The 23,803-nt window shown below is 37.4% G+C and overlaps 1 protein-coding gene across 8 annotated transcripts in view; it reads right to left on the reverse strand.

Annotated features, from left to right (window-relative positions):
* Positions 1-23,803, reverse strand: part of TTN (titin) — a 236,790-nt gene that overhangs the window by 68,639 nt on the left and 144,348 nt on the right. For all 8 annotated transcript variants that reach the window (XM_042040505.1, XM_042040513.1, XM_042040510.1 and 5 more), the window contains 46 exons: positions 23,329-23,471; positions 21,252-21,375; positions 20,139-20,405; positions 19,894-19,991; positions 19,585-19,753; positions 19,215-19,481; positions 18,768-19,034; positions 18,398-18,676; positions 17,900-18,308; positions 17,672-17,796; positions 17,310-17,576; positions 16,379-16,648; positions 15,881-16,183; positions 15,454-15,756; positions 14,910-15,097; positions 14,713-14,827; positions 13,845-14,129; positions 13,411-13,562; positions 13,136-13,283; positions 12,851-13,028; positions 12,636-12,757; positions 12,250-12,537; positions 11,860-12,156; positions 11,572-11,758; positions 10,930-11,045; positions 10,529-10,828; positions 10,002-10,301; positions 9,809-9,914; positions 8,534-8,730; positions 8,129-8,434; positions 7,753-8,031; positions 7,050-7,349; positions 6,648-6,950; positions 6,179-6,550; positions 5,779-6,081; positions 5,012-5,311; positions 4,619-4,915; positions 4,235-4,519; positions 3,856-4,149; positions 3,167-3,466; positions 2,755-3,063; positions 2,473-2,663; positions 1,557-1,986; positions 715-1,023; positions 154-302; positions 30-62 (listed from right to left, as the gene is read on the reverse strand). In XM_042040505.1, the coding sequence (XP_041896439.1) occupies positions 30-62; positions 154-302; positions 715-1,023; positions 1,557-1,986; positions 2,473-2,663; positions 2,755-3,063; positions 3,167-3,466; positions 3,856-4,149; positions 4,235-4,519; positions 4,619-4,915; positions 5,012-5,311; positions 5,779-6,081; positions 6,179-6,550; positions 6,648-6,950; positions 7,050-7,349; positions 7,753-8,031; positions 8,129-8,434; positions 8,534-8,730; positions 9,809-9,914; positions 10,002-10,301; positions 10,529-10,828; positions 10,930-11,045; positions 11,572-11,758; positions 11,860-12,156; positions 12,250-12,537; positions 12,636-12,757; positions 12,851-13,028; positions 13,136-13,283; positions 13,411-13,562; positions 13,845-14,129; positions 14,713-14,827; positions 14,910-15,097; positions 15,454-15,756; positions 15,881-16,183; positions 16,379-16,648; positions 17,310-17,576; positions 17,672-17,796; positions 17,900-18,308; positions 18,398-18,676; positions 18,768-19,034; positions 19,215-19,481; positions 19,585-19,753; positions 19,894-19,991; positions 20,139-20,405; positions 21,252-21,375; positions 23,329-23,471 (11,030 nt within the window). The remainder of the gene's footprint in view (positions 1-29; positions 63-153; positions 303-714; positions 1,024-1,556; positions 1,987-2,472; positions 2,664-2,754; positions 3,064-3,166; positions 3,467-3,855; positions 4,150-4,234; positions 4,520-4,618; positions 4,916-5,011; positions 5,312-5,778; positions 6,082-6,178; positions 6,551-6,647; positions 6,951-7,049; positions 7,350-7,752; positions 8,032-8,128; positions 8,435-8,533; positions 8,731-9,808; positions 9,915-10,001; positions 10,302-10,528; positions 10,829-10,929; positions 11,046-11,571; positions 11,759-11,859; positions 12,157-12,249; positions 12,538-12,635; positions 12,758-12,850; positions 13,029-13,135; positions 13,284-13,410; positions 13,563-13,844; positions 14,130-14,712; positions 14,828-14,909; positions 15,098-15,453; positions 15,757-15,880; positions 16,184-16,378; positions 16,649-17,309; positions 17,577-17,671; positions 17,797-17,899; positions 18,309-18,397; positions 18,677-18,767; positions 19,035-19,214; positions 19,482-19,584; positions 19,754-19,893; positions 19,992-20,138; positions 20,406-21,251; positions 21,376-23,328; positions 23,472-23,803) is intronic.

The raw sequence follows: 23,803 nt of genomic DNA on the forward strand, positions 1-23,803 counted from the left end.
AGTGAGGTTAAAAAAATTGCTTGCTTTACCTGAGCTTCTTCAGGTACATTATGACCTCCCTCCTATAAACATGGGAAATAATATAAATGTAAAAGGGAATAGGCTTAAATGTCTAGAAACAGGTGTAGAAAAAAAGCTATTACTTTTACTAACCTTTGCTGCTGTTTTTGCTTTTCCTTCATACTCCCAAAATGTTTTAGGAACTGGACGACCCTTGATAACAGCTGGGATTTTAATTGTTGTGCCAGCACGACAAGAGAGCAAATCCTGTGCTCCAAGATCAAGGAAGATTTCTGGTTCCTCTGCAAAAATATTTAAATATATAAATTTTAAGAGATACTGAAAGTAAATTTCCATCATCACTGAGCTGAAATCCCCCAGAAACATGTGGAACGCATGTTCATGTGAGAAGGGTTGGCCATGCAAAAAGGAAACTGGGAATTATAAAAACAGAAAAATTCGCTGCTGTAAATTCTTCATAAAATAAGCAGTATTTCGTTAGTATGACTGTAGGTGCTGATCAGTTTCCTAATGGAGCATTCCCTGGTAATGGACATCATGACACTTTCAAAAATGTGTGTCAATCTTTTCCTACATTCCTGTATAATTGTTTATTCTGTTCTGACTTTGGCTTGCTTGGCATCCTTTTTGAACATTCACAGCAGTAAGTGGCATTTAGATACAAATACCTAAATCAGTTCTCAGAACTCTCACCTAGAATATCTTGGACAGGTATCTCTGATGTTGCAGGACTTGGTTCTGATTCTCCAGCAGCATTTACAGCTTTCACCCTAAATCGGTATTTTCTGAGCTCTTTCAAGTTGGGAACAACACATTCGCAAGTAGGAAAGAGTTTGTCTCCTTCATTCACCTTCTTCCACTCAGTACTACCTTCATCTTGTATTTCAACAATATATCCTTTTATAGGACTCCCACCATCCTTTTGGGGAGGCTTCCATGCAAGTGCTACAGATGATTTGGTTTTGTCTTTGACCTCTGGGCAAGATGGTGGACCAGGCACAACTGGCAAAACAAGAGCAAGTAAAAATTACCTGACTGTTACTGTCTTCTTGTCTTCCTACTTTTCTAGATAGTTTCTAGAAGAATGCAAGTATTTTCATTTCTTTACCTGTATATAGAGTGTAAATCCTAGAAAGTGCATACCAATTACAAGTATTACCCATATTAGCAAGGGGTACTTAAGGTACAAGGCATAAATATTGAACTGTTTAACAGTAAGATAAAACAATAATATAAAAATATGATTCTGAACTGAAGTTTATTTGGCAATGCCTACACTGGTGTAACCACAGTATTAGGTACATAAAAGAGGGAAAAATTAAAATTAAAACTAATTATTTTTAAGATTTTAAAATCAGGAAACTTTGTGTCAATTTATTCTCTTAGGTTTAATGCAAACAAAGCCTTTGATTAATGCTAATAAATTAATACTTCATTATTAATAATTAATTTTAATTAATAAATTAAAAATAAGTAATAGTAGCACATTTTTTGTTCTGCTGTGATACAGTCCTCTAACACAATGATATACTTACATATGGGATCTGCTGCCAAAGCTGGATCTGATGGTTCACTGGGAGGGCCAATTCCAGCAAGATTTTCAGCCATAACTCTAAACTGGTATTCGACACCTTCAGCCAAACGAAGCACATTGTGCTCTAGACCTTTTACTGATGGTTTTGTTACTGGAGCCCTGTTGACACGTGTCCAGTAGACGCCTCCCACCTCTCTCTTCTCCAACCAATAGCCAGTTATTGGGCTGCCACCATTGTCCAAAGGAGGCTCCCAAGTCACCAACATAGATGATCTGGTGCGATCTAAAACTTTTGGCTTTCCAGGAGGTCCAGGAAGACCATAGGGATCCTTAATAACAACTTTCTCTGAGAGGCATTCATCACTTATTCCATATTTGTTTACAGCCCGGACTCTAAACTGATATTTTTCATTTGTTGCAAGATTCCATACCTGAAAAAGAGGATTTAAAACAATTCTTGGCTACTTTCCAATTCAACTTCTTTGGAGTTATGCAGAATTTTTCACTTTAAATTCTATCTTGCAATCTCACTGGCATACCTATGTTTATGTACTACACAGTTCTATGTGATGCCTGAGGATACTCTTATTTCATGTCCATAGGACTGAACATAAATAAAAATGTCATTATGTTTGTTCTTGCAGTTGGTAAAAAAATGAATAATTCTGGAAAACGTAAAGGAAGGTGCCTTCTTTCTAGCTCAGCTGAGGTTAAGTAGCAAAAATGAACAATTTATTTTGTTTTGTCACGTGAGGGATAACATAGATACTTGGATGGGAAACATTCATCCAGTAATTCTGTAGTCTAAATGGAGCATAAGCACAGGCACCTATGCAAGTGGCAGTTTCCATTACATATGTAATACTGTTATTTTTTATGCATACTAAACTATTTAATAAAGATATTTTATAAATTACCCCAAATCTTCTCTCAACAGCGCCTTTGGAGACTTCTTCCCACTCAGATTTCTTCTTACTAGCATCACGTTTTTCAATAATGTAATGGGTAATTTCACTACCACCATTATCAAGAGGTGCATCCCATGTTAAATAGCATGATTCTGCTTTAATATCAGAAACTGCAAGATTTCTTGGTGGAGAAGGACGATCTGTATGAAAGCAATAGAGCATGGAACTACATTTAAAAAAAGGCAAAGGCATTTTATTAGCTGTCATTTTATTAAAATGTTGCATCCTTACCATACACTTCGACATGCACATTGCGAAATGCAGTGCCAAGACGATTGGACGCTCTCACAGTGTAAGTGCCTTTATCATCCCTCACTGCTGCAGGCAGGATAAGTTCAGTTTTTGCCTCGCTTCTAGATATCTCTTCCTTGGTTATCTTAAGTGCATCGGATGTTTGGTCAATTAAAACTTCGTTCTTGTCCCATTCAATCTTCGGCATTGGCAGACCTGTTACATCAGCAGGAATGTTAACTGGTTCTCCTGCCTTGACTTTGATAGTATCTCCTCTCACAGCCAAACGCAACGTAACAGCTGGAGGTACTGAAAAGAAGGAAAGTGACATAGTGAAGATGGAGATGAAGCAGAGAAATTGCCTTGAAGTGTTCTGAAGATATTTATATGGATTTCTTTAAAGCTGATATACCTTCATCATCCTGTATAACTACATTGAGGGGCAGTGATGGCTCACTTTCTCCAATCGCATTGACAGCTTTCACACGGAATTCATACATATGAAGTTCATCCAGTTTATCAACGAGAAGAGATGTTTTTGGACAGAGCCTTGCATTAACTCTTTCATAATCTTTTGAATCATGTCTCCTCTTCTCAACAATATAACCTAAGATGGGACTGCCACCATCACTGCGTGGTGGCTTCCAATCAAGTGTAATGGATGACTTTGTCCTCTCTGTGTACATGAACCTCTCAGGTGCTGTTGGAGGACCTATTAACAGATAAATTACAATAAAAGAAAATTAAAAAATCAGAGAATTTTAAATCATATGAATGCAGTAGCTCTGGCCTTTTAAAACCATAGTTTTTGCATGTAAAGAATCTGAGTATGATTATGGCTAGTATAAAGTTTCTCATGTATGTGAAGAAAAAGGTAACAAGCACTGAGTCAGTCGGCACCAGTATTTTGCTATGTAAAGGACCACATTAACTTCAGAGAACTGATTCAGAAATCTGACTGCATTAATGAATCTAAGGCAGATACCTATCCATGTAGTTGAAAAATAAACACACTTTCTGTATAGAAGACAACAATATTGTCTTATTAATCTGACATTGATGTTTTTCTTTTTAAAAACCCTGTATAATTAGTCATCTTACCTAATGGATCAACTGCAAGAATGGGTCCTATTTCAACAGGTGGACCAGTACCAAATTTGTTCTTGGCACTAACACGGAATTTGTATTCCTGCCCTTCAATTAGACCTGTAATATCACATTTAGATCTGTCTGTGTCTACAGCCAGTCTCCATGTATGCATTTTGGCATCCTTCCTTTCAACAATGAAGCCTGTGATTTCACTGCCACCATCATCTTCAGGATCAGACCAGTTAAGCAAACACATCTTTCTGTTTGTGACCACTGGCTTTAGGTCAAGGACTGGTCCGGGAACATCTGAAAAACAAAATCAAACAAATAAGGTAAAGCCCATACTGAACAAAAGAAAAGCTTATTTAATTTGAGAAAATATTTTTCTTACCAAATACTTCTACTCTGGTTCCTGCAGATTTTGAACCACTGCTATTGGTAGCAGTAATTACATATCTTCCATGGTCTTTTCTCAATGCATTCTTAATGGTTAACTCAGATTTTGTGCCGACATTTTCAATAACAACTCGATCTTTGTCTAATTCACCCTCCTCCACAGCCCATACAATGGTGGGAGTAGGACGCCCTGTCACAGTAGCAGGAATTTTAATAGTCTGCCCAGCCATGACCTGAATGCCTGCTTTCACAGAAACATCCAGCTCAACAGTGGGAGGCTCTGCGGAAGAAAGAGAAGCACTTCATTAGTTGAAGGGAGGGATTCAAACCAACCTTTTAAGCAGATAGATATTTCTTAAAAATAATACAATTGCAATACCTTTAGGTTCTGCAACAGTTACGGGTTCAGTTTCCCCAGGTGGTCCTTCGCCAGCTGCATTGAGTGCAGTAACACGGAGTTTATAGTCTGCACCTTCTCTGACTTCTCCAACAGTAAACTGTAGAACCTTAATGGGTTTCGCTGTACATCGTGACCACTCATTTACTCCCACCAGTTGTTTGTACACGTGGTAACCGGTGATATCTCCACCACCATTGTACACAGGAGGTGCCCATTCTAGCTCAATAGACGTTGCACTTGTATCAGCAATCCTTGGAATCGGTGGACCAGGTGGCACTATTAATAAATAAACAAATAAGTGTAAATCAAAGTTAAAGGCTATGAATCCTATCTTGTCAACTGTCTGCTATTAGCTTCTGCTAAGCCACTTACTTATTGGGTCCTGTGCAGTTTTTGGATCTGATGGTGGACTAAATTTACCAGGGCCAGCTGCATTTTCAGCACATACTCTAAAGATATAAGTTAAACCTTCCAACAGTCCTTCAACTTTTACTTCCAGAGCATTCACAAGGTTCCTGTTGACCCGAGCCCAATGAGTACTATTAATTTCACGTTTTTCAATCCAGTATCCTATGATAGGGCTGCCATTATCTTTTGGTTCGTTCCACTTAACCAGCATACTGTTGCTGGTTACATCTTCCACATCAGGCTTATTAGGTGCATCTGGTGGAGCTGAAAAAAGAAAAAAGGTGGTTTTGTCATCATTGCTGTCTCTTCAGAGCTTACGCAAAGCTAAGAGAGAACTAAGATTTAAGAAATTACTAATTTTAAGTAATTCATAGTTTTTCTGCTCTCTTAGAATCTTTGATTCCCAACAGCAACCAGCAATGAAATTTGCAATGGTTGTCTCTTTGGTAAGAATACTAGTCTATGAAGCACAGAGAATGTCACTATTCAGATGTTAAGTGCTTTAAATGTAAAGTTTTATGACTGTGATCATCATTCTTATGTGTTTACTATTGAAATTAGAATATTTTTGATATTTCCCTGTATTTCAATGGTTTAAAATTTGCAATAATTATCACATAGCCAAGTTTCTTCTGGGAAACATCCACACAGATAAAGCTGAGTATTCTAAGAGTCTCTTTAGTTTCACACTTTGTTTTCTGAAAAGGTTGTTCTCCAAAATTAAAACTTACAGAAAGGATCTTTAGCTGTCATTGGTTTTGAAACACATGGTGGTCCTGCTCCAACTCTATTTTCAGCAAATACGCGGAATAGATATTCTTTTCCTTCAATCAGTTTTGTTACATGGAATTTGCAATGCCTGAGTGTTGCACTGACAGTTACCCAGCCCATTTCAGCTTTTGTATTGTCTTTCTTTTCCAGTACATAGTTCAGGATTTCACTTCCACCATCATCAAGGGGAGGCTCCCACTTGCAAATGACAGAATTTTTCCTCAAATCTTCAAATACAAAGTTGACTGGAGGCCCGGGTGTATCTGTCAGTAAACCAAGAAAAATTATGAGTACTCATCTTGTGCACTTCTTACCTAGTACTCTGAACAACTAGGTGTTTTGAGGACATTCTTTACATACCCAACACATTGACTTCACATGAGGCTTTTGCAACTCCATGATAATTTTCTACTTTAATTGTAAATGTGCCATGGTCAGCTCTGATGGAGTCACGAATTGATAGTATAGACTCTCCTTCCTTATGGTTGTCTACACTCATACGTTCTGGCAGTGAAAGCTGGAAAGGTTTCTCTTCTTCAGCTTCACCCTTCTTCTTTTTAGGTACTATTACTCTCTTTTTGATATCCTCTGGTCTGATAACTTCATCATTCCTCAGCCAAGTGATAGATGGATAGGGTGATCCTGAAATATGTGCCTCAAGTATGATCTCATCACCTCTCTTCACCTCAAGGCCAGACTGTAGGTTTGCAGCAAGAAAGACTTTTGGAGCCTCTGTAATAACACAGAATGAGAAATGGAATGTAGAATTTTTCAGTATGTCTGAGGATGTATGGCAATTAATAAAAATGATCAAATGAGAAATTCATACCAATAGGATCCACAGCTTTCACAAAAGGAGTAATCCGAGAAGGCTCGCTGATGCCAGCAGCATTCTCAGCACGAACACGGAACTGATATTCCTTTCCTTCCTCAAGGCCTTTCACTGGGTAAGTTAGTAAGGGTACCAGATAGTCATTGCATCTCTCCCACCTCTCCTTGCCCTTAGCAAGCTTTTCTATTATATAGCCCATGATCTTGCTTCCACCATCAAACAGGGGTGGTTTCCATGTAAGAGTTACTGATTTTGATGTTGGATTATGGACTTCAAGGTCGACAGGTGGATCTGGGGGCTCTGTGAAAGAGTAGATCAAAAGATCATATGAGAAAAGAAGTATGAAGATTTTATTTAAAATTCAATTTTTAAGATTATTAAAGAGAAAGACAAACTTACGTTTCGGGTCTTCTGCAATGATTGGGTTTCTTAGTTCAAGATAATCACCTCCTCCAATCTTATTGACAGCTTTAACACGGAAGTAATATTCACAGTTGGGGATAAGATCTTTGACTTGCCATGAAAGCTTATTTTCACCAGACATGACTGGGATGTATGTTTTACGACCTGCTTCCCTGCGTTCCAGAACATAATGCAAAATAGGAGTACCACCATCAAAGTCTGGAGGCTCCCAGGATACCTTGCAAGAATTCTTAGTTACTTCGCTTGCCTTAATGTCTTTACACTGTCCAGGTGGACCTGTTTTAAATAAGAATGAAAAAATTACTTAGCTAAATAGATATTTAGCTAAATTATATTTCATTGCTTTGCTTTGCAGAAAGCAAAGACCACAAATATGGAGTACACAGCATATTTTATGTTCCCAAATATATGTTCTCAAAGGTGAAAAATTCTCAGAATTCTTAAAACATTTTTATATTCAAAATAATTGGGCTTTCAGCAGCCACTGAATAGTTAGGGCAACTCGAGGTAAGGTGGTGTTTCATGGGACTTCGTAACATTGCCTGTATAGCAATCTACATGTGTCTGAGTTGAAGTGATTTGTACACCCGGCAGAAGTATCTTTCTAGTCTTTTCTTCTGTCAGCTGCAGGGCCCAAGTGAAAATAAGTATATTTCTCAGAATGGAATAATGTAGTTACCTATGACTTTGACATTGACTGAACCAGTTGTTGATGCCAGCTTGTTCTCGAGTGTAATAGTATAAACACCAGCATCAGCATGAACACTGTCTATCACTTCAAGCAATGCAGAGGTATAGTCACTCTTCATTGTTGTTCTGTCACCAGCTTTCAACTCTCTGCCGTCTTTGTGCCATGTTATAGTTGGGGATGGAACAGCTCTGAAGGGTACAGGGATACTTAGTTTCTGTCCTTTAACAACAACAATGTCACGAGTTTTTAGATCAATGGTTGGGTTACCTGTAAAAGCAAGCATAATGTTATTAAAAAGTTGCCAAACACCATTCTTTTTAGTTATGCAGATCCGAAAAAAAAAGAAAAAGGAATCTATTCTTACAGTCTGGGTCCTTGGCAACAACTTTTTCTGAGATGTCTGATGGCTCACTAGCTCCAACAGCATTGACAGCTCTGACTCTTAGCACATATTCCTTGCCTGGAACAACACCCTCGTCCACTTTACACTTTAGATCTTTAATTGGACGAGAATTGATTCGCATCCATTTTTCTGTTCCTGCTTCGCACATCTCAACATTGTATCCAATAATAGGACTACCACCATTCTTCTCAGGAGGTTTCCATGCAATGCAAATGTGCTTTCGGCCTGCATCTGTGACATGTAAATCCTGAGGAGGTGAAGGAGGGCCTGCAGAAATGGAAAAGTATTGTGTGATTTTCCTCCCAGAATATCTGTTCTACACAGTACACTGCTTCTAAAATTCATACACTGTATTATTCTACTTACTTGTTGGATCTTCAATATGGACAAGTTCAGTCGGTTCACTGGGATGACCACATCCAGCTTCATTTTCTGCACGAACCTGGAACTGTACATCTGTACCTTCAATGACATCTGTCACTCTGAAATTGCAATCTGGACCAGCTGTCTTCCCAGCTTTTACCCAGCGAGTGGCTAACTTTTCCTTCTTTTCAATAACATATCTGAATAGATTGGGGAAAATACTGTCAGGCACTTGAAATAGGAACACTTCAGACTTCTTGTTCAAGAAAACAGATGAAAAGAGATTAGAATAGTTTAGACAGTGGAAAAGTAAAGAGAATCATGGGTAATAGATTCAATGAACTTTTCTTCAGACATTAGCCACTTAGTTCTAGTAGGTCTCAGCCCCTAATAGGGCTGACATCACTGACAGACCCAGGCCTGAAAGTCAGTTCTTGAACTGTGCTCTGCATTTTAGAACTGAAGTGTGTTCTCAGGTTGTAGAGAGCTGCAGAGGCAAAAGAACCTCCAAGCTGTACTTGTATCTTTGCTAGTTTGGATCTCAGTGGTCAGTCCATTGAGAATATTTGTGGATACTATTATTTGGCTGTCAAAATTCTGCTTAGGACAGGCTATAGCAAAGTAATACAAGTGACTTCTGTTGCTTCAGGCAGATCTCTGTACTTGTGGGTTCAGATGTGCCTACTGTGATTGGGAAGGAGAGGAAGAATGAAACTATAAAGAGGAAAAATCTAACTGACAGTCAGGATGAATTTCAGAGTACAGATACTTTGGTAACCAAAGAAAAAGACAAGTTAGAATCAACCCAGAGGAGTAAAATAGTCTGTTTAAAATGTATTATAAAGAAGAAAATGGACAGAAAAGAGGTAAGTCTTGATTTTAGCTGAGTGCATACAGTTTGAATGAGAAACTAAGGCAGAAGGAAAATGCAACAATATTACTTGATAGATGAGTCTAAGTGGCTACTATTCTGGAGGAACAGGAAACTATGGCAGCTTTTTTTTCTTTTTTTTAATACACAGTTCAGTATTATTAAATGCTGTTTTGAGGATGTTGACACACATTCATTGTTCAGGCACATTAGGTATTTTATTTGCATAATTTCCACATTTTAGAATAAAACCCTTCACTGCTTTGACCACATGGCTTCTCTTACATCCATCCACCTCATTTTTATATAAAATGTGTCCATTTAAAACAAATATTTTGAGAGAAATATCTTCATTTGTTAAAAGATGTTTATCTACAGGAGCCTACACAAACTTAAAATGATCTTACCTTTGAATCGGTCTGCCACCATCATTCTTAGGTGGCTCCCATTTTAAATCAACATGGCCTTTTTTCACTTCAACTATTGTAAGGGCATACGGAGGTCCAGGGGTTGCTAACATAAAAAAAGTGCACATATTAGAAGACTATGAATTCATGATATGTGAGCTACTGATCACTCAGTAAGCGAATCAAAACTTACTGAAGGTATCTTTAGCAAGCACTGAGTCCTCAATTTCACAGTAGTCACTCTGTCCAATGGCATTTTCAGCAGCCACACGGAACACATACAATGAGCCTTCAGTCAGTGGGCTCACTGTGTACTTGGTATCTTTCACTGTCGTGTCAACTGTCTGCCAACCTTTCCGCCTTACATCTCTTTTTTCAACAATGTAGTTGGTAATTGGGGAACCCCCATCTTTTTCTGGTACTGTCCATTTAAGATCTGCTGTGTTTTTAGTAATATTAATAACTTCAAGCCACCGGGGTGGTGAAGGAGGGTCTGCAAAAGAGAAAAAGAAGGTAAACCAGGATGTTGCAATTCCCATGAAAGATCTTGGAAGATCAAAACTATCAAAACTTTGTATTTCCTGAACTGAAGCAGGGCAGATTTTAGTACTTCATAAGAGTTCATTTGGTACCTACAAAGACAGACAGACAGACATGGGGCTTTTTTAAAGTCAGAGACAGTGTATTTGGAGTAGCAGCGCATTCTGAAACAGTACTCACAGAGCCTCTCCTTGCACAGCACAGGGTCACTGGGTTCACTGGGCTCACTCTCGCCAGCCCTGTTCACAGCTCTTACACGGAATGAATATTCTTGTTTCTCCATAAGATCTTTGAGGAAGTGTTCAGTTGTGGGAACTCCTTCAGCCACTCTCACCCACTCGTCGGTTCCAGTCTTCAGCAGTTCAATAACGTAAGATTCAATCTTTGCCCCTCCATCGTGTTCTGGCTTTGTCCAGTTCAGGGTTAGGAATGTCTTGCCAACATCTCTCACAGTTGGCTTTCCGGGAGGCCATGGTGGATCTAGACAAGAGTCCAATATTAATTATGTCATTGAAAACAATATTGTTGTTGTTGTTGTTGTTGTTGCTAAATTAAATCATTAAAAAATGTGTTTATTATACCGATTGGATCTTTCACTAAGATTGGCTCTGTTTCCTTGCTTGGTTTTCCAGGTCCTGCAAGATTCTCTGCCAAGACTCGGAACTTATATTTCTTCTTATTTGTAAGACCTTTAACTCTGGAAAAAAAAATTAAGTTTGATTAAACCAAACCTAGACATTAATTGATTTCTAAAACATTATTCTCTCCACTCTTCATACTACAGATTACTTGGAAAATCTAAAAATACCCGAATTATTGCTAATGATGTCAATACATTGTCAACACTAAAATGGTGCACCATGACAGAAACAAACGTTTTGAGTACCATCGTGGATTTTCACATATTCCATGGTTTTTAGTTAATAATAGTATCAGAAGAAAAAAAACTAAGGATTTTGGTAAATTGATACTTGAGATGGCCATGTCTGCTGTTTTAGAGTATCTTAAGAATAAGCACAGAAATTATTAAGATACAAGACTTGATTAATTCTTCAGTAAAGACACTCCTCGATAAAACTAACTACCAGCCAGGGGTAGTTGGATCAAAACTTACAGAAACTAGAAAAAAAAGAGTAGGAACAATATAAAACTTATTTTAAAAGCTAATGTTACGTTTTTATGTCTCTGTGACTTATTTCAGCCTAAACTGACTGTAGTCTTACTTGAATGTTGTATCTTTCACTGGCATTTTGTTGCATTTTATCCATTTATCCTGCTCAGGATCATATCTTTCAACCCAGTATCCAGTTATGGGGCTGCCACCATCTTCATCTGGTTCATTCCATGTTAAAGTGACTGAATCTTTAGTGACCTCTGTAGGCTTGAGACCTGTTGGAGGGCCTGGTGGATCTGTATAAATTAAAAAACAAAGAAAAAACAAACCCATCAGATAGGGTTTTTTTTTCCTGTTAAAATACTGTAATAATTTAACATTAATTTAATTAACTAACCAAACGAATATTTGGCAATGATGGGGCTGCACTGTGCTGGCTCCCCAACACCATACATGTTCTCAGCACTGACTCGAAACACATATTCTTTATGAGGAGTTAAATTAGTAGCTCTGAATTTTGTGTCTTTAATAGTCGATGACAACTTGTCCCATATTTCACTGTCTGTAGCTCTTTTCTCAAGGACGTAGTTGGTAATTTTAGAACCCCCATCATCTCGTGGAGGATTCCATGTCAGAAGGCAGGATTCATTTGTAATTTCTGATACATCAAATGCAGCTGGTGGACCAGGTTTATCTGTAGAGGACAAGATGTGAATGTTAATCTTCTGCATGCATACTGTGGTACATTACTAATGATTTATACAAACAACATAAAATACATGCATACCAAGAACATTAACTTCAACAACAGCAGTAGCACGTCCACTGGAATTCACAGCTTCTATAATATAGGTTCCACTGTCACTCCTCTTGCTGTCTGTAATAGTGACTGTAGAATGATTAGGCTGGCTTTCAATGGTGATTCTGTTGTCAGGTCTCAAAATTTTTTCAGCTTTGGTCCAAGTAATCTGGGGCTCAGGCTTTCCAGTTACTTTAGCTGGCAGCTCAATTTTGGTTCCAGCTTTCACAGTGAGTCCAGCAAGAAGCTTCACATCTAAGAAAATTTCTGGAGCCTCTGATTTAGGAGAGAATGAAAATGTTGTTATAGCAACAGTAGTTCAGAGACTGGTAAAAATAAAGCATCTATGGCAATTTATCAAGTAAAGTAGTTACCTTTTGAATCAATGGCCTGAATATCATCAGTTGGCTTACTTGGCCTACTCGCTCCTATTCTGTTCAAAGCCTTAACCCGATAAGCATACCACTCTCCCTCCTTGAGCTTTGTTACTTCCATTCTGTTAAAAAAAATTTTAAAAATTCAAGTATTTAGAGTGGTGAGGATGGCACAATTAGTTAAGAGGATATATCTACTGTGTCAATTTACTTACTTTGTTTCAATAACAGGCTCCCCACATATCTCCCACTTGTCTGTACCACGTTGGCATTTTTCTACCAGATAACCCTTAATGCGGGCACCACCATCATATTTGGGAGGCTCCCATGTTAGGAAGATTCCTTTTGATGTTGGATTTCTCCATTTAACATTTTCTGGTGGGTCGGGAACCGCTATTAAAAATTAAAAACATATGGGGTCTTAGAAACCAGTCTAAGGAAGATAGATTATTTTTACACCTTATTTTGAAGAAAATCAGAAAAATTTCAAATATGCTCACTTGCTGGTATTGACATATTTACAGGTTCATCAATATATGCAGGTTCTCCAGGGCCACATTTATTGCATGCAGAAACTCTGAATAAATATTCTTTCCCTTGGACAAGGTCAGGTACAGTGAACTCTTGGTCAACAATATGATCCATAACCTAAAGAGAAGAAAGGTTGCAATGTGTTTTTAAAATTTATTTCCAAAGAGTGATTACCAAAATAAGACACAAAACTCAGTGGAAATAATATAGCAATAGAAATTTAAATGAGAAAGAATGAACTTACTTTGATCCATGTTTTCCGGCTTACTTCACGTTTTTCAATTATATAGCCAGTAACTGGACTTCCGCCATCATCTTCTGGAGGTTCCCATGCGAGTTGTACTGTACTCCTGAGTACTTCTAAAACATTGAGTTCTCTTGGTGCACTTGGACAGGCTAGAAGTCACAGAAATTGCATTATTTTGTAATTGGTGTTTGATAGATGATCTCTATGTAATGTGTCTACCAGAAGACAGTCTTGTTAAGTCATTCCTCTTTAAACAAAAAAGCTGCATATTGAAAACTGGAAAAGAGGCTTTTTGAGGAAGGACTTTTAGTTTTCAGTTCTATTTTAATATACTTGGTTGGATGTTGTGAGATTACACATTATTAACCTAAATAAATTTTAGCAAGAAAAATATGCAATGTTATTGCTAGAATACATACATGTTCACTTACCAATGACATTAACATTAATTTCTCCTGAAACAGATGACACAGGGTTTTTTAATGTTAAGTAATAAATTCCCTTGTCTGGGCGCTCACTCGGAGTAATTACAAGTTCTGCAAAGGAGGCAGTGGTCTTCATTTTCACACGATCACCCTCTTCTAAGACTTGGTCACCAAAAGACCATGTGGCAGTTGGCACAGGGTACCCAGTGGTGGGAACATGGATCTTGATTGGCTCTGGAACAATAACTTCCAGCCCATCCTTAAATGCACTTAGGTCCATTGTAGGTCCAACTGGAAAAAAAAGAAAATGGATTAAATGAATTATTTTGAGATGTTATAAACATGGCTAATGATAATTGTGTTGAGAGGCTGATTCTGACTGTATCTCAGCCTGCAGGTCTAGCTTGCTGTATCTCAGCCTGTCTAAACCTAGCTTTGTCTTACGATTCCCTACCTCTTCTGGCTAAATGTTTTGGGTTTTTAAAAAAATATGTGAGATGGTAAGGGAGATTAGTATTAAAAAGTATGACATCTGATTTACCCTCTAATGTAAAAACTCTGCATTGTTTAATTTTCTTTTCAGGTATCTTCTCTTTCCTTCTGCCTTTCTTTCCTTCTGTTACCTCTCACCTTCCACAAAGGTAGGTCAGGAGACAAAAGGTCATGCCTTGCTCCTCAGGCAACCTAACAGGCCTCTATCTAATAGTACAGATAATTATCTGCAGAATTCATAATGGAGGAGAAATAGCTCATAATCTCAAATGTCTCAGGTGTGCCAGTTATCTGGTGAAAAATATACATATTACCCACAAGATGCACTTTAACTGTGTGCCTTATCTGATTAATTGTTTTTAATAAATAGCATATGGCTTACCAAAAGTATCATCTGCAGTTAATGGCCCAATAGCCTCTGCTGGGTCAGACACACCAGCTGCATTTTCTGCTGAGACTCTGTAGTAATAACTGGATCCTTGTTTCAATCCAGTTACCTAAAAAGCACAAACAATCATTTACTAACTCATATTAAAGATGATCTACATATTTTACCTGTTGATGAAGAGAACATCATACCTTAAAAGTAAGAGCAGGTACTAGTTTAGGATTACAACGAATCCACTTGTCTGTTCCTTCCTCTTGCCTTTCAACAATATAGCCTAAGATTGGACTTCCTCCGTCTTCGAGAGGAGGTTCCCATGTGAGCTGAACTGATGACTTAGTTTGATCTGAGTGCTCAAGGTTAATGGGAGGACTTGGTCTCTCTGAAAAAAATGTGAAACAAATATATTTGCACAACTGATAAAGGAGCATGGTTCTGTAAATTAACTGTTTCTACCTTACAGTACTCTTTTTAAAGCCTTTGCATAGCTTTTTCTAAACCAATTTTTAAAACTGAGGTTGGATCCTAACTTCAGAGAAAAAAATATTTGAAGTTCTTACTAAACCAAATGGTAGCAAGGTACTCCTGCTATGTTTGAAGGATAAAAGAAGGGAAAATCTGACTGTACACAGTATTTGCAGCACACAGATTCATCAACTAAACTTTCCTGCATGCATAGCATCCAAAATGCTCCCGTCTCATAATGGAATCATAATTACACATACTTTGCATACTTACTTATTGGGTCCATGATTTTTACTGCACGTGTAGCAGGACTTGGTTTGCCAACTCCAACCATGTTTTGAGCTCTTACTCTGAAGAAATATTCTTCATTTTCCACAACATCAGTCAGGACAGCTGACAGTTCATCAGCTCCTGTGGTCATAGTCGGCTCCCATCTGATGGTAGCTCTGTTACGCAGTTCAATAACGTAGCCAGTAATCGGAGATCCTCCATCATACTCAGGTGGTTCCCAGCTAAGTGTGGCTCCAAACCTGTTCACATCAGTAACTTCTACATTTTGAGGAGGACCAGGAACATCTGCATTTTATTTTAGGATGAAAAAAGGAAAAAGAAGGTATGTAGGTTTTACCTATTGTTAGCATTTGTAACTGTTTTTCTTACACAGCCATCAAACACTGAGTTTTTCATAACTTCTGCTTACCAAATTTGCTCTTAGCTTCCACAGGTGTGTCTGTTTCCACTGGCTCACCAGTGCCCACTCTGTTGCGTGCACTAACACGGAAGAGGTATTCAACTCCTCCTTTCTGAAGTCCAGTAACAGTGTATTCACAATTTTCAGCACGATCTGTGACCACAATCCAGGTCTTACGCTTGATATCACGTCTTTCAACGACGTAGCCTATGATTTTACTTCCACCATCACTTTCTGGTTCTTGCCATGCGAGACCAACTTCACCATCATAAGTTTCAGTGACTTCCAAGTTTCTAACTGGACCTGGAACATCTATTAAAGATATGACAGTACTTCAGGGCATTGCATCTATTTTTGTCCCTCTGGCTAGAGAAGAGGAGTCTGAGGGGAGACCTCAATATGATCTACAGCTTCCCCATGAAGGGAAGCAGAGGGCTTCCCCCTCAATAAAAGCTTTTTATTCTGTGAAATAATGCTAACCAAGGTTTTAATAATACGAGTACTTACCAATGACCTCTACATTGATGAATGCTTCTGCCTGGCCATGTTTGTTTCGAAGCACAACCCTGTACCTTCCCTTATCTGATTTCTTTGCTTCATGAATTTTGAAGGTAGTGCAGTCAGTTGTTGTATCAACAGTTGTTGTGGGCAGACTTTCCCCTGCTTTCAACCATTCAGCTTCTGCTCTTGGGTAGGCATCATACGGGACAGTCATAGTTAAAGGCTTCCCAACATCAACCACAAGGTTTTGATCACCAGTCTTGATTTTAGGTGCAGCTAAGAAAGATGAATGTGAAAAGTCAGTACTTGCATATATATATTAAAAATTGATATATTTGTGCAGTCAGCAAAGAAGCTAACATAGAAAAGTAAAAGGAGCTAATTCTAAAGGAGTAAAAAAGGAGCAAATTCTAAGGAAATCCTTCATAGACTCATTGGACAAGTCCAGAGAAAGAAATACAGGCTGGTTGGTATGTACTGTGTCCTCCTATAAAATCAGGAAAGAAAGAGTTGCTTTTTGAGAACTAATTTAATTATTTTATTGGTCGATTCTGTAAAATAGACAAATTAGGAATTTAATGTCTTAAATGACTTAAATGAGTAGGCCAAATAATTTTCATATTTTTTAGTGACTTAATGAAAAGCTTAAAGCTCCTTTAAGCTTAAATCTTGCTCTTTGCTATATGCACATTGGAAAGAGACATATTTTCCTCAACAGCTAGATAAACATGGTATAACAAAAAATGTTCGTTGTTTAAATTCATATTCATATAGTTTTACAGATTTGTTAAACAAATTTCAAATATTTTAACACTTTTCTCAGACTCCTTGTATATTCATTTTAGTTCAACTCTTTGAAAGACCAAAAATCAATTTAGTTAAACAGGAATTCACTAATCTAAGATTTTATAAAAGCAGCACAAATCAAGCAACTTACCAGCTAATTCAAGCTTAGCTCTAGCTTCCTTATCTTTGGCGATAAATCTGTATTCCCCTTGGTCACGGGGCTTTATGTCACACACCTGCAACCTGTGGACCTTCCCTTCACTCATCATCTGATGTTTGTCACCTTGGATGATAATCATGTTGTTTCTCAACCACTTGACCTCCACACCATCTTTGTTCAATTCAGCCATGAAGATGACATCTGCACCAGGAGCTTCATAAATATCTTGTGGTGGTCGAATAATCTCAACGGGGATTTCTGAAATAAATGTTAATTTATTTGGTATCATTTTTTTATTGTTTCTACTATTATTAAATAATGCAGAAATAAATCCCATTCAATTTTACACATACCTTCAACAAAAAGTCTTGCCTTAGATCTCCTGTCATCCACTCCACAGGAATATTCACACTCATCATCTAGTCTACAGTCTTTTATGATTAATCTGTGCAGATTTCCATCCTTTTCAAATTGGTATCTTTATAGGGGAGAAAAATAAGCAGTATTTTAGTTTCCAGACAAAGCAATAAAGTAAAACAAGCATGTTTAGCACATTCAGAAGCGTAATAAAAGGCACATACTTTTTGCCTTCTTTGATTTCTCTTCCATTTCTGTACCATTTTACACTGACTTTCTCTTTGGAAAGCTGGCACGTAAAGACAGCATCATCAAATTCAGTGACAGTCTGGTCCTGAAGATGTTCAGTGAAGTCTGCTGGTGCTTCTGTGATGATAAGCTCTGCAACTGATTTGTCTTGTCCAGCAGTAACAGTGTATTCACCTTCATCTATAAACCCACAGTCTTTAATGATCAATGAGTGCTTGAATTTATCAATTTTGTACAAAATGCGCCTGTCAAACGTGATCTCTTCTCCATTCTTTGTCCATTTGAGAGTTGCATTAAGGCGATTGACTTTGCACCAGAATGTGACGGTTTTCTTTTCCATGGTCTCAATGTCTTCAAGGGGCTCAACAATTCTGAGATCCTCCTCTGTTATGACAAAAAGTGAACATTTTTACATCCGCATATGAAATTGAACGTAAATGATGAAACAATTTTATGTAGTGCAACTTACTTACCTAATACTTTTAAGGCAGCAGAGCTTTTAACGTGTTCACCTCTCTGGTTTGTCAGTGAGATGGTGTAGGTAGCTTGATCTTTCAACTCTGCATCTCTGATTCTGAGAGTGTAGACTACACCCTTCTGAACAATAATGTACTTTGCACTATCAAATATTGCCTCATCATTTTTGTACCATTTCTCTTTGGCACCCTCTTTATTGACTTCACAGTTGAAGATAATTTCTTGACACTCATTAACTTCTTGGTCCTTAAGAGGAGTTATAATCTTGAGTTTTTCTGAAATTGAGAAAACAGAAGAAATAGGACGTCATGTAGTATAAAGAATGCAACAAAACGTGCACCTAGACATTGTTAAAATAAAACCTACCAATCACTGCTAAGTGTGCTGTAGCTTTAGCATCACCAACCATCACAGTATACATTCCTGTATCTCCTAGAATAGAGTCTTTAACCACAAGTGTTCTCTTTTTGCCATCTGAAATGATGTCGTACTTATCACCAGGCTCCAGGACTGTGTCACCCCTCAGCCACTGTACTGTAATGGCTTCTTTGGATACTGAACAGACAAATTCAGCTTTTTCTCCTTCAAGCACCTCAAGATTTTGTGGTCTGGTAAGAAATTCTGCTGCAAGTTCTGAAAGAAAACATTTTCGTAGATACATATTTTATTATTTTATTTTATTTTATATTTTATTTTATTTCATTTTTAGTTGTGAATGGAATAAACCAAGTTGTGTATTATTACTGATTTTTTAATGGTTTAAATTTTATTCTTTTTTTCCAGGATAAAAGCCCACCAACGTAGCGCTCTTACCATGTACAGTAAGTTTCCCTGTCGTACTTGAGCTTGGGAGCTTGCAAATGTATTTGCCAGCATCTTCAGGATGAGCATTATGTATAACAAGAATTCTCTTTCTACCATCAGCAATGTGTTCAAATCTACCACCATCAGGCACCTCTTCATCTCCTTTAAGCCAAGTAACTTCAGCATTAGGCTTTGAAACTTCACAGATCAATTTTACAGTGTCACCTTCATTTACTTCAAGGTCAGGAAGATTTTTTGTGAAAACGGCCTCTTCCTCTGCAAAAAGAATTTTGAAAGATGATGAAAGCCTGTCATTAAAAAACCCCACTCTCACATTTTTTATCGTTCACATATTGGATTCTAAAACACTATCACTTACCTATCACTGTAAGTAGGCCAGAAGTTCGAGCTGTTTTTGCTTCACAGGAATATTCAGCTTCATCATCAAAGACACATTTACTGATGACAAGAATGTGTTCTGCACCTTTAGAAATTATGTCATACTTTTTGCCTTTTCTAATTTCCACGCCATCCTTAAACCACTTCACCTGTTTCAGAACAAATTAACATGGTTATTAATATTAACATCCTCATCATAGATTTCAGTGTGTTCTTTTATAGCAATATATAATAAGGTTTTCCCCTCTAGCTGAAGGAGTTACTCAGATTAAAAAGTAGTACTACAGACCTTGACATTTGGACGAGAAATCTCACATTCAAACCGAGCAGATTGTTTTTCTTTAACCTCAAGGTCAGTCAGAGGTTTCAGGAACTCAACGCGAATAGCTGTAAGAGAATAGAAAACTTTTAGTCAAAGGAAGTCTATGCTAGATAAGTAAAAAATTGCCAATGTTGATATTACTGCCAATCATACACATTAGTACATTGCTTTTATAGCACCTAGACATTTTGTAGAAATCTTAAATTACTCACGCTCCACATTGAGAAAACATGATGTCTTAAAATCCTTAGCATCACAGGCATATGTTTTTGCATCATCCAGTGTGCAGCCGTGGATGATGAGTTTTCTGACCCTGCCATCAGAAATTATATCATACTTCTTTGATTTGTGAATTTCTTCTCCATTTTTGAACCATTTAACTTTTGCATTTTCCCTGGAAACTTCACATTCCAGTACTGCAGTGGCCTCCTCTTCAACAGTCTGGTCCTCAAGTGGTTTAGTAAATTCAACTGGGGGTTCTAAAAGAAACAGATACATTTCTGATAGAAAAGATCTAAATTACAGCCAGTCTTCTGCTTGTACAGAAATGTCCCATGCTGTTTACTGGTTTTCCTTGACTGAATAGTCAAAAAGGTTCTTAGATGTCCCTACTGAAGGTTTCTTAAAATATTTTTTATTTTTAATGCACACACATTTTTTGGTAATTCAGGTAATTTCCTCATTTTCAGCCTACTGTAAGATTAGACTGAATGATATTCTTGTCCATGGGTTTTTTATTTACAAAGCCTTCCAACTCAATTTCTTTAGCTGAACCATATCCATGTGATCTCAGTGAGTCTCAAGTTATACTGTGAACTTAGAGAATATTTGGGGTTTTTTCAATTTTTCCTTGAATTACTGGATTAGTGTGTGCAGTTCTTTTACTTCTTGATACACAGCTTGCAAGCAGTACAAGTACACAGACAATGTTATGTTCCTTGACTGATGGTGCAGTTATACTCTCATAGGTTTCTGGATATGCAAAAGAACAGAAAAAGCCACTGAGAGCCACAAAGGCCAGCATTTGTGGGTCCTCTTGAGGCCAATTTAATGTTCAAGTCTGCAGCAAAGCCCTGGAAACCCTAAGAACTGCTTCATCTCCCACATCTGACACATTTCCAGTGTTTTCCCTTGTTGAGCCCTTCTTTGAAGTGTAGAGATTTTAATTAGGTGGCTTTTTTAATCAGGAAAGTTATCTACCAGTTCAGTATTGTATATATGATCCCACTCATTTGATACACAGTGTGTATTAGCATCCTGTTCCAGGATGAATCATGAATAGACCATTAATACTGATTATGGTTTAACTAAAATGACTGACTTACCTTTCACAAAAAGATTTGCTTGAGTTCTGAAATCTTTTGCTGTCAGTGATACCTCTCCTGCATCTGTTAACTTGACATCTCTAAGAACAAGCGTGTGAACTCTCCCTTCAGCACGGGTCACAACCTTATAAAATACACAAAACCCCTTTGTGAGCATCTACAACAAGTATTCAAGAAATATTTCAAGAGATAGCATGCTATTTATTATTTGTGGAGCTTGGTTGTCCACTTTTATGTGAAACTTCGATAATTTCCTTTTGTATATACTAGATATAGCTCAATCCTCAATGCTTTGAGGATTTTGAGGCTGACTTGAGATGATGTCTATTTTGAACAGGTGCTAACAAATAAAAAATATAAGCAAATTTATGGGAAAAGTTGGCATTACTGCTGGTTACATATAAAGTAGAAACTTTTGCAGATATAAAGATGTTTGGCACCCCCCAAATACACTTTTCTGGAATTGCCAATTTGACTTTCTATTATTAACATTTGGTAAAAAATTCTGGCTAAAAACTGGTTTCTGTGATGACCTGTTGCAGAAACTACTTTGCAATCACAGCAAACAAAAAAATTACTTCAATGAATAAAGGTTAGACATGTTCAGCTGAGTGCCAGCCACAGAGGTAATAAAATGGTTTGAATTGGCAACAGCTAAAATGAAACACTTGTATAATTAGATTGATTCTTGAAGACAGTTGTAAATGTGTTTCAAGAGGCTATTTTAAATGGGTAGAACGTGACGCATTAAGTAAATATATGGTCTACTCTCAATTTCATCTTGATAAAATTTCAACTGTTCAAATGACAGTTTTGATTGTATATGTAAACTGGCTGTATATGAAATCTGTATTTTTTTATTAATGTAATTAAAATGATAGCTCAGACAGAAAAGACCAAAATAATGTTCCATCATGCAGAATACCGAACATACAATATTTTTCCTGCCAGGCAGTAATAACTACAAATCCACTGCACTGATCAATAACTTTTCACATTTTTATTCTGAAACTTAGAAGTAATTACCTTAATTTATTTCATGACTCATCTGCTGAGTTTCAACTTTGTTTATCTTTCCTTAAATACTGTAATATGGTCCCTTATCACCATGATCTGTTTTGATTTTCCTATTTCTATATTCTATTTCTTTCATTAAATAGTTTTTATTTATGTAAATTTGTTAAAACTCAGAAAGATCTAGCAAAACCTGAAGAAGATATTGTATTTAAAAGATATTGTATTTAAAAGAAATAGCAATCTGTACCAAAGTATTATTAGCAGCATTACTACAGGTTCTGAAACTTTTCTAGGTCGTGCAATGCCTTGTAAATTTACTTTGTCTGAGGTTTCCAACTTTTACTTTAATTTGCACGATTTTCTTTAGGCCTAGTATGCTAAAAAGATGTCTTACAACCAGTAATACCCGTTTCCATTTCTTAATGTATTAATTTATGTTTCTTTATTTATTTCCCCTACCATTGACTTTAAACATTAAATTGACTGCATTCCAGGCTGCTCAGATCTCAGAGTTAAGAGCCAGCACTTGATGAAGGGTTAAAAATAGCTAGTGAGAAGTGCTTGACAAGCAAATCTGCCCAGAGAGTTATCTGGAGAGCCAGAACAAATGCCTGAAATGGAATTTGAATCCTCTTAATCCCCTTATACGTTGAATTGGACTGCAACTCAGCATTCACAAGGAAAAAAGGCTTTTTCCGAAAGCACCTTTCAAAATCCTCTCACTGTAACCACAGGTAACCTGAGCAAAAATTATGCAGTATCCCTGTGGCTGAGTCTCCATCAGAATCAGGTAGAAAATCACTGTTGTAATGATTGGTATTTTGGAACCTTAGTTTCCCTTTGTTTAATAAATACTAGTAGTATCCCAGAATACTGGAATTTCTGGGAAAAATAGTTGTATCTGATTTAGGGATTATTTAGCATTTGGCATACCAGCACTACAATATTGCTGTGCCTTAGTACTTCAACTGACAGAGAATAAATAAGAAATAAAGGGGAAGAGAATTGAAAGAGAAGGAGGAGGAGGAAACATGAGAAAAAGTAAATTTAGTTTCTTTACCTTATCACTGGGCTCCAGTTTCTTTCCTTTCAGGAACCATTCTACTGGGATTCCCTCGTAAGAGAGTTCGCAATCGAAGGTTGCTGATTCCCCAGCTGTCACTGTTACATCCTTGAGGGGTCTCAGCAAGCCAATTACTCGAGCTTGGTAAGGAGAAGACATAATTTTTAGATTAGTCACTTCTACCCAAGAGAGAGCTTCTGCCCTTACGTACTAATCTCCATGGTGGCTTCCCTCAAGAGAGCCAGACATTGCAATGCTGCTCTTTAAATTCCCTAAATAGAAGAGGCCAGCCTGGGTTCTTAGGGGAGGGCTGGTCACCTACAGTTTCCTATTTGCAGAGCGTGTTTCTTTAAATTAAACAAGGTCAGCAGGAAAGTTGCTGTGCATCTGTCTCCTTGCCAAGCCTTGAATGCCTGTTGCTAGATAAGGTATGTGTTTCCAAAATAGTGAGGGCTAGGATTGGAGTGGGAAA

This window comes from Corvus kubaryi, unplaced genomic scaffold, assembly GCF_017639235.1.
Source record: "Corvus kubaryi isolate FWS band 111438036 unplaced genomic scaffold, C.kubaryi_AGA036_p1.0 37396, whole genome shotgun sequence".
NCBI lineage: Eukaryota > Metazoa > Chordata > Aves > Passeriformes > Corvidae > Corvus > Corvus kubaryi.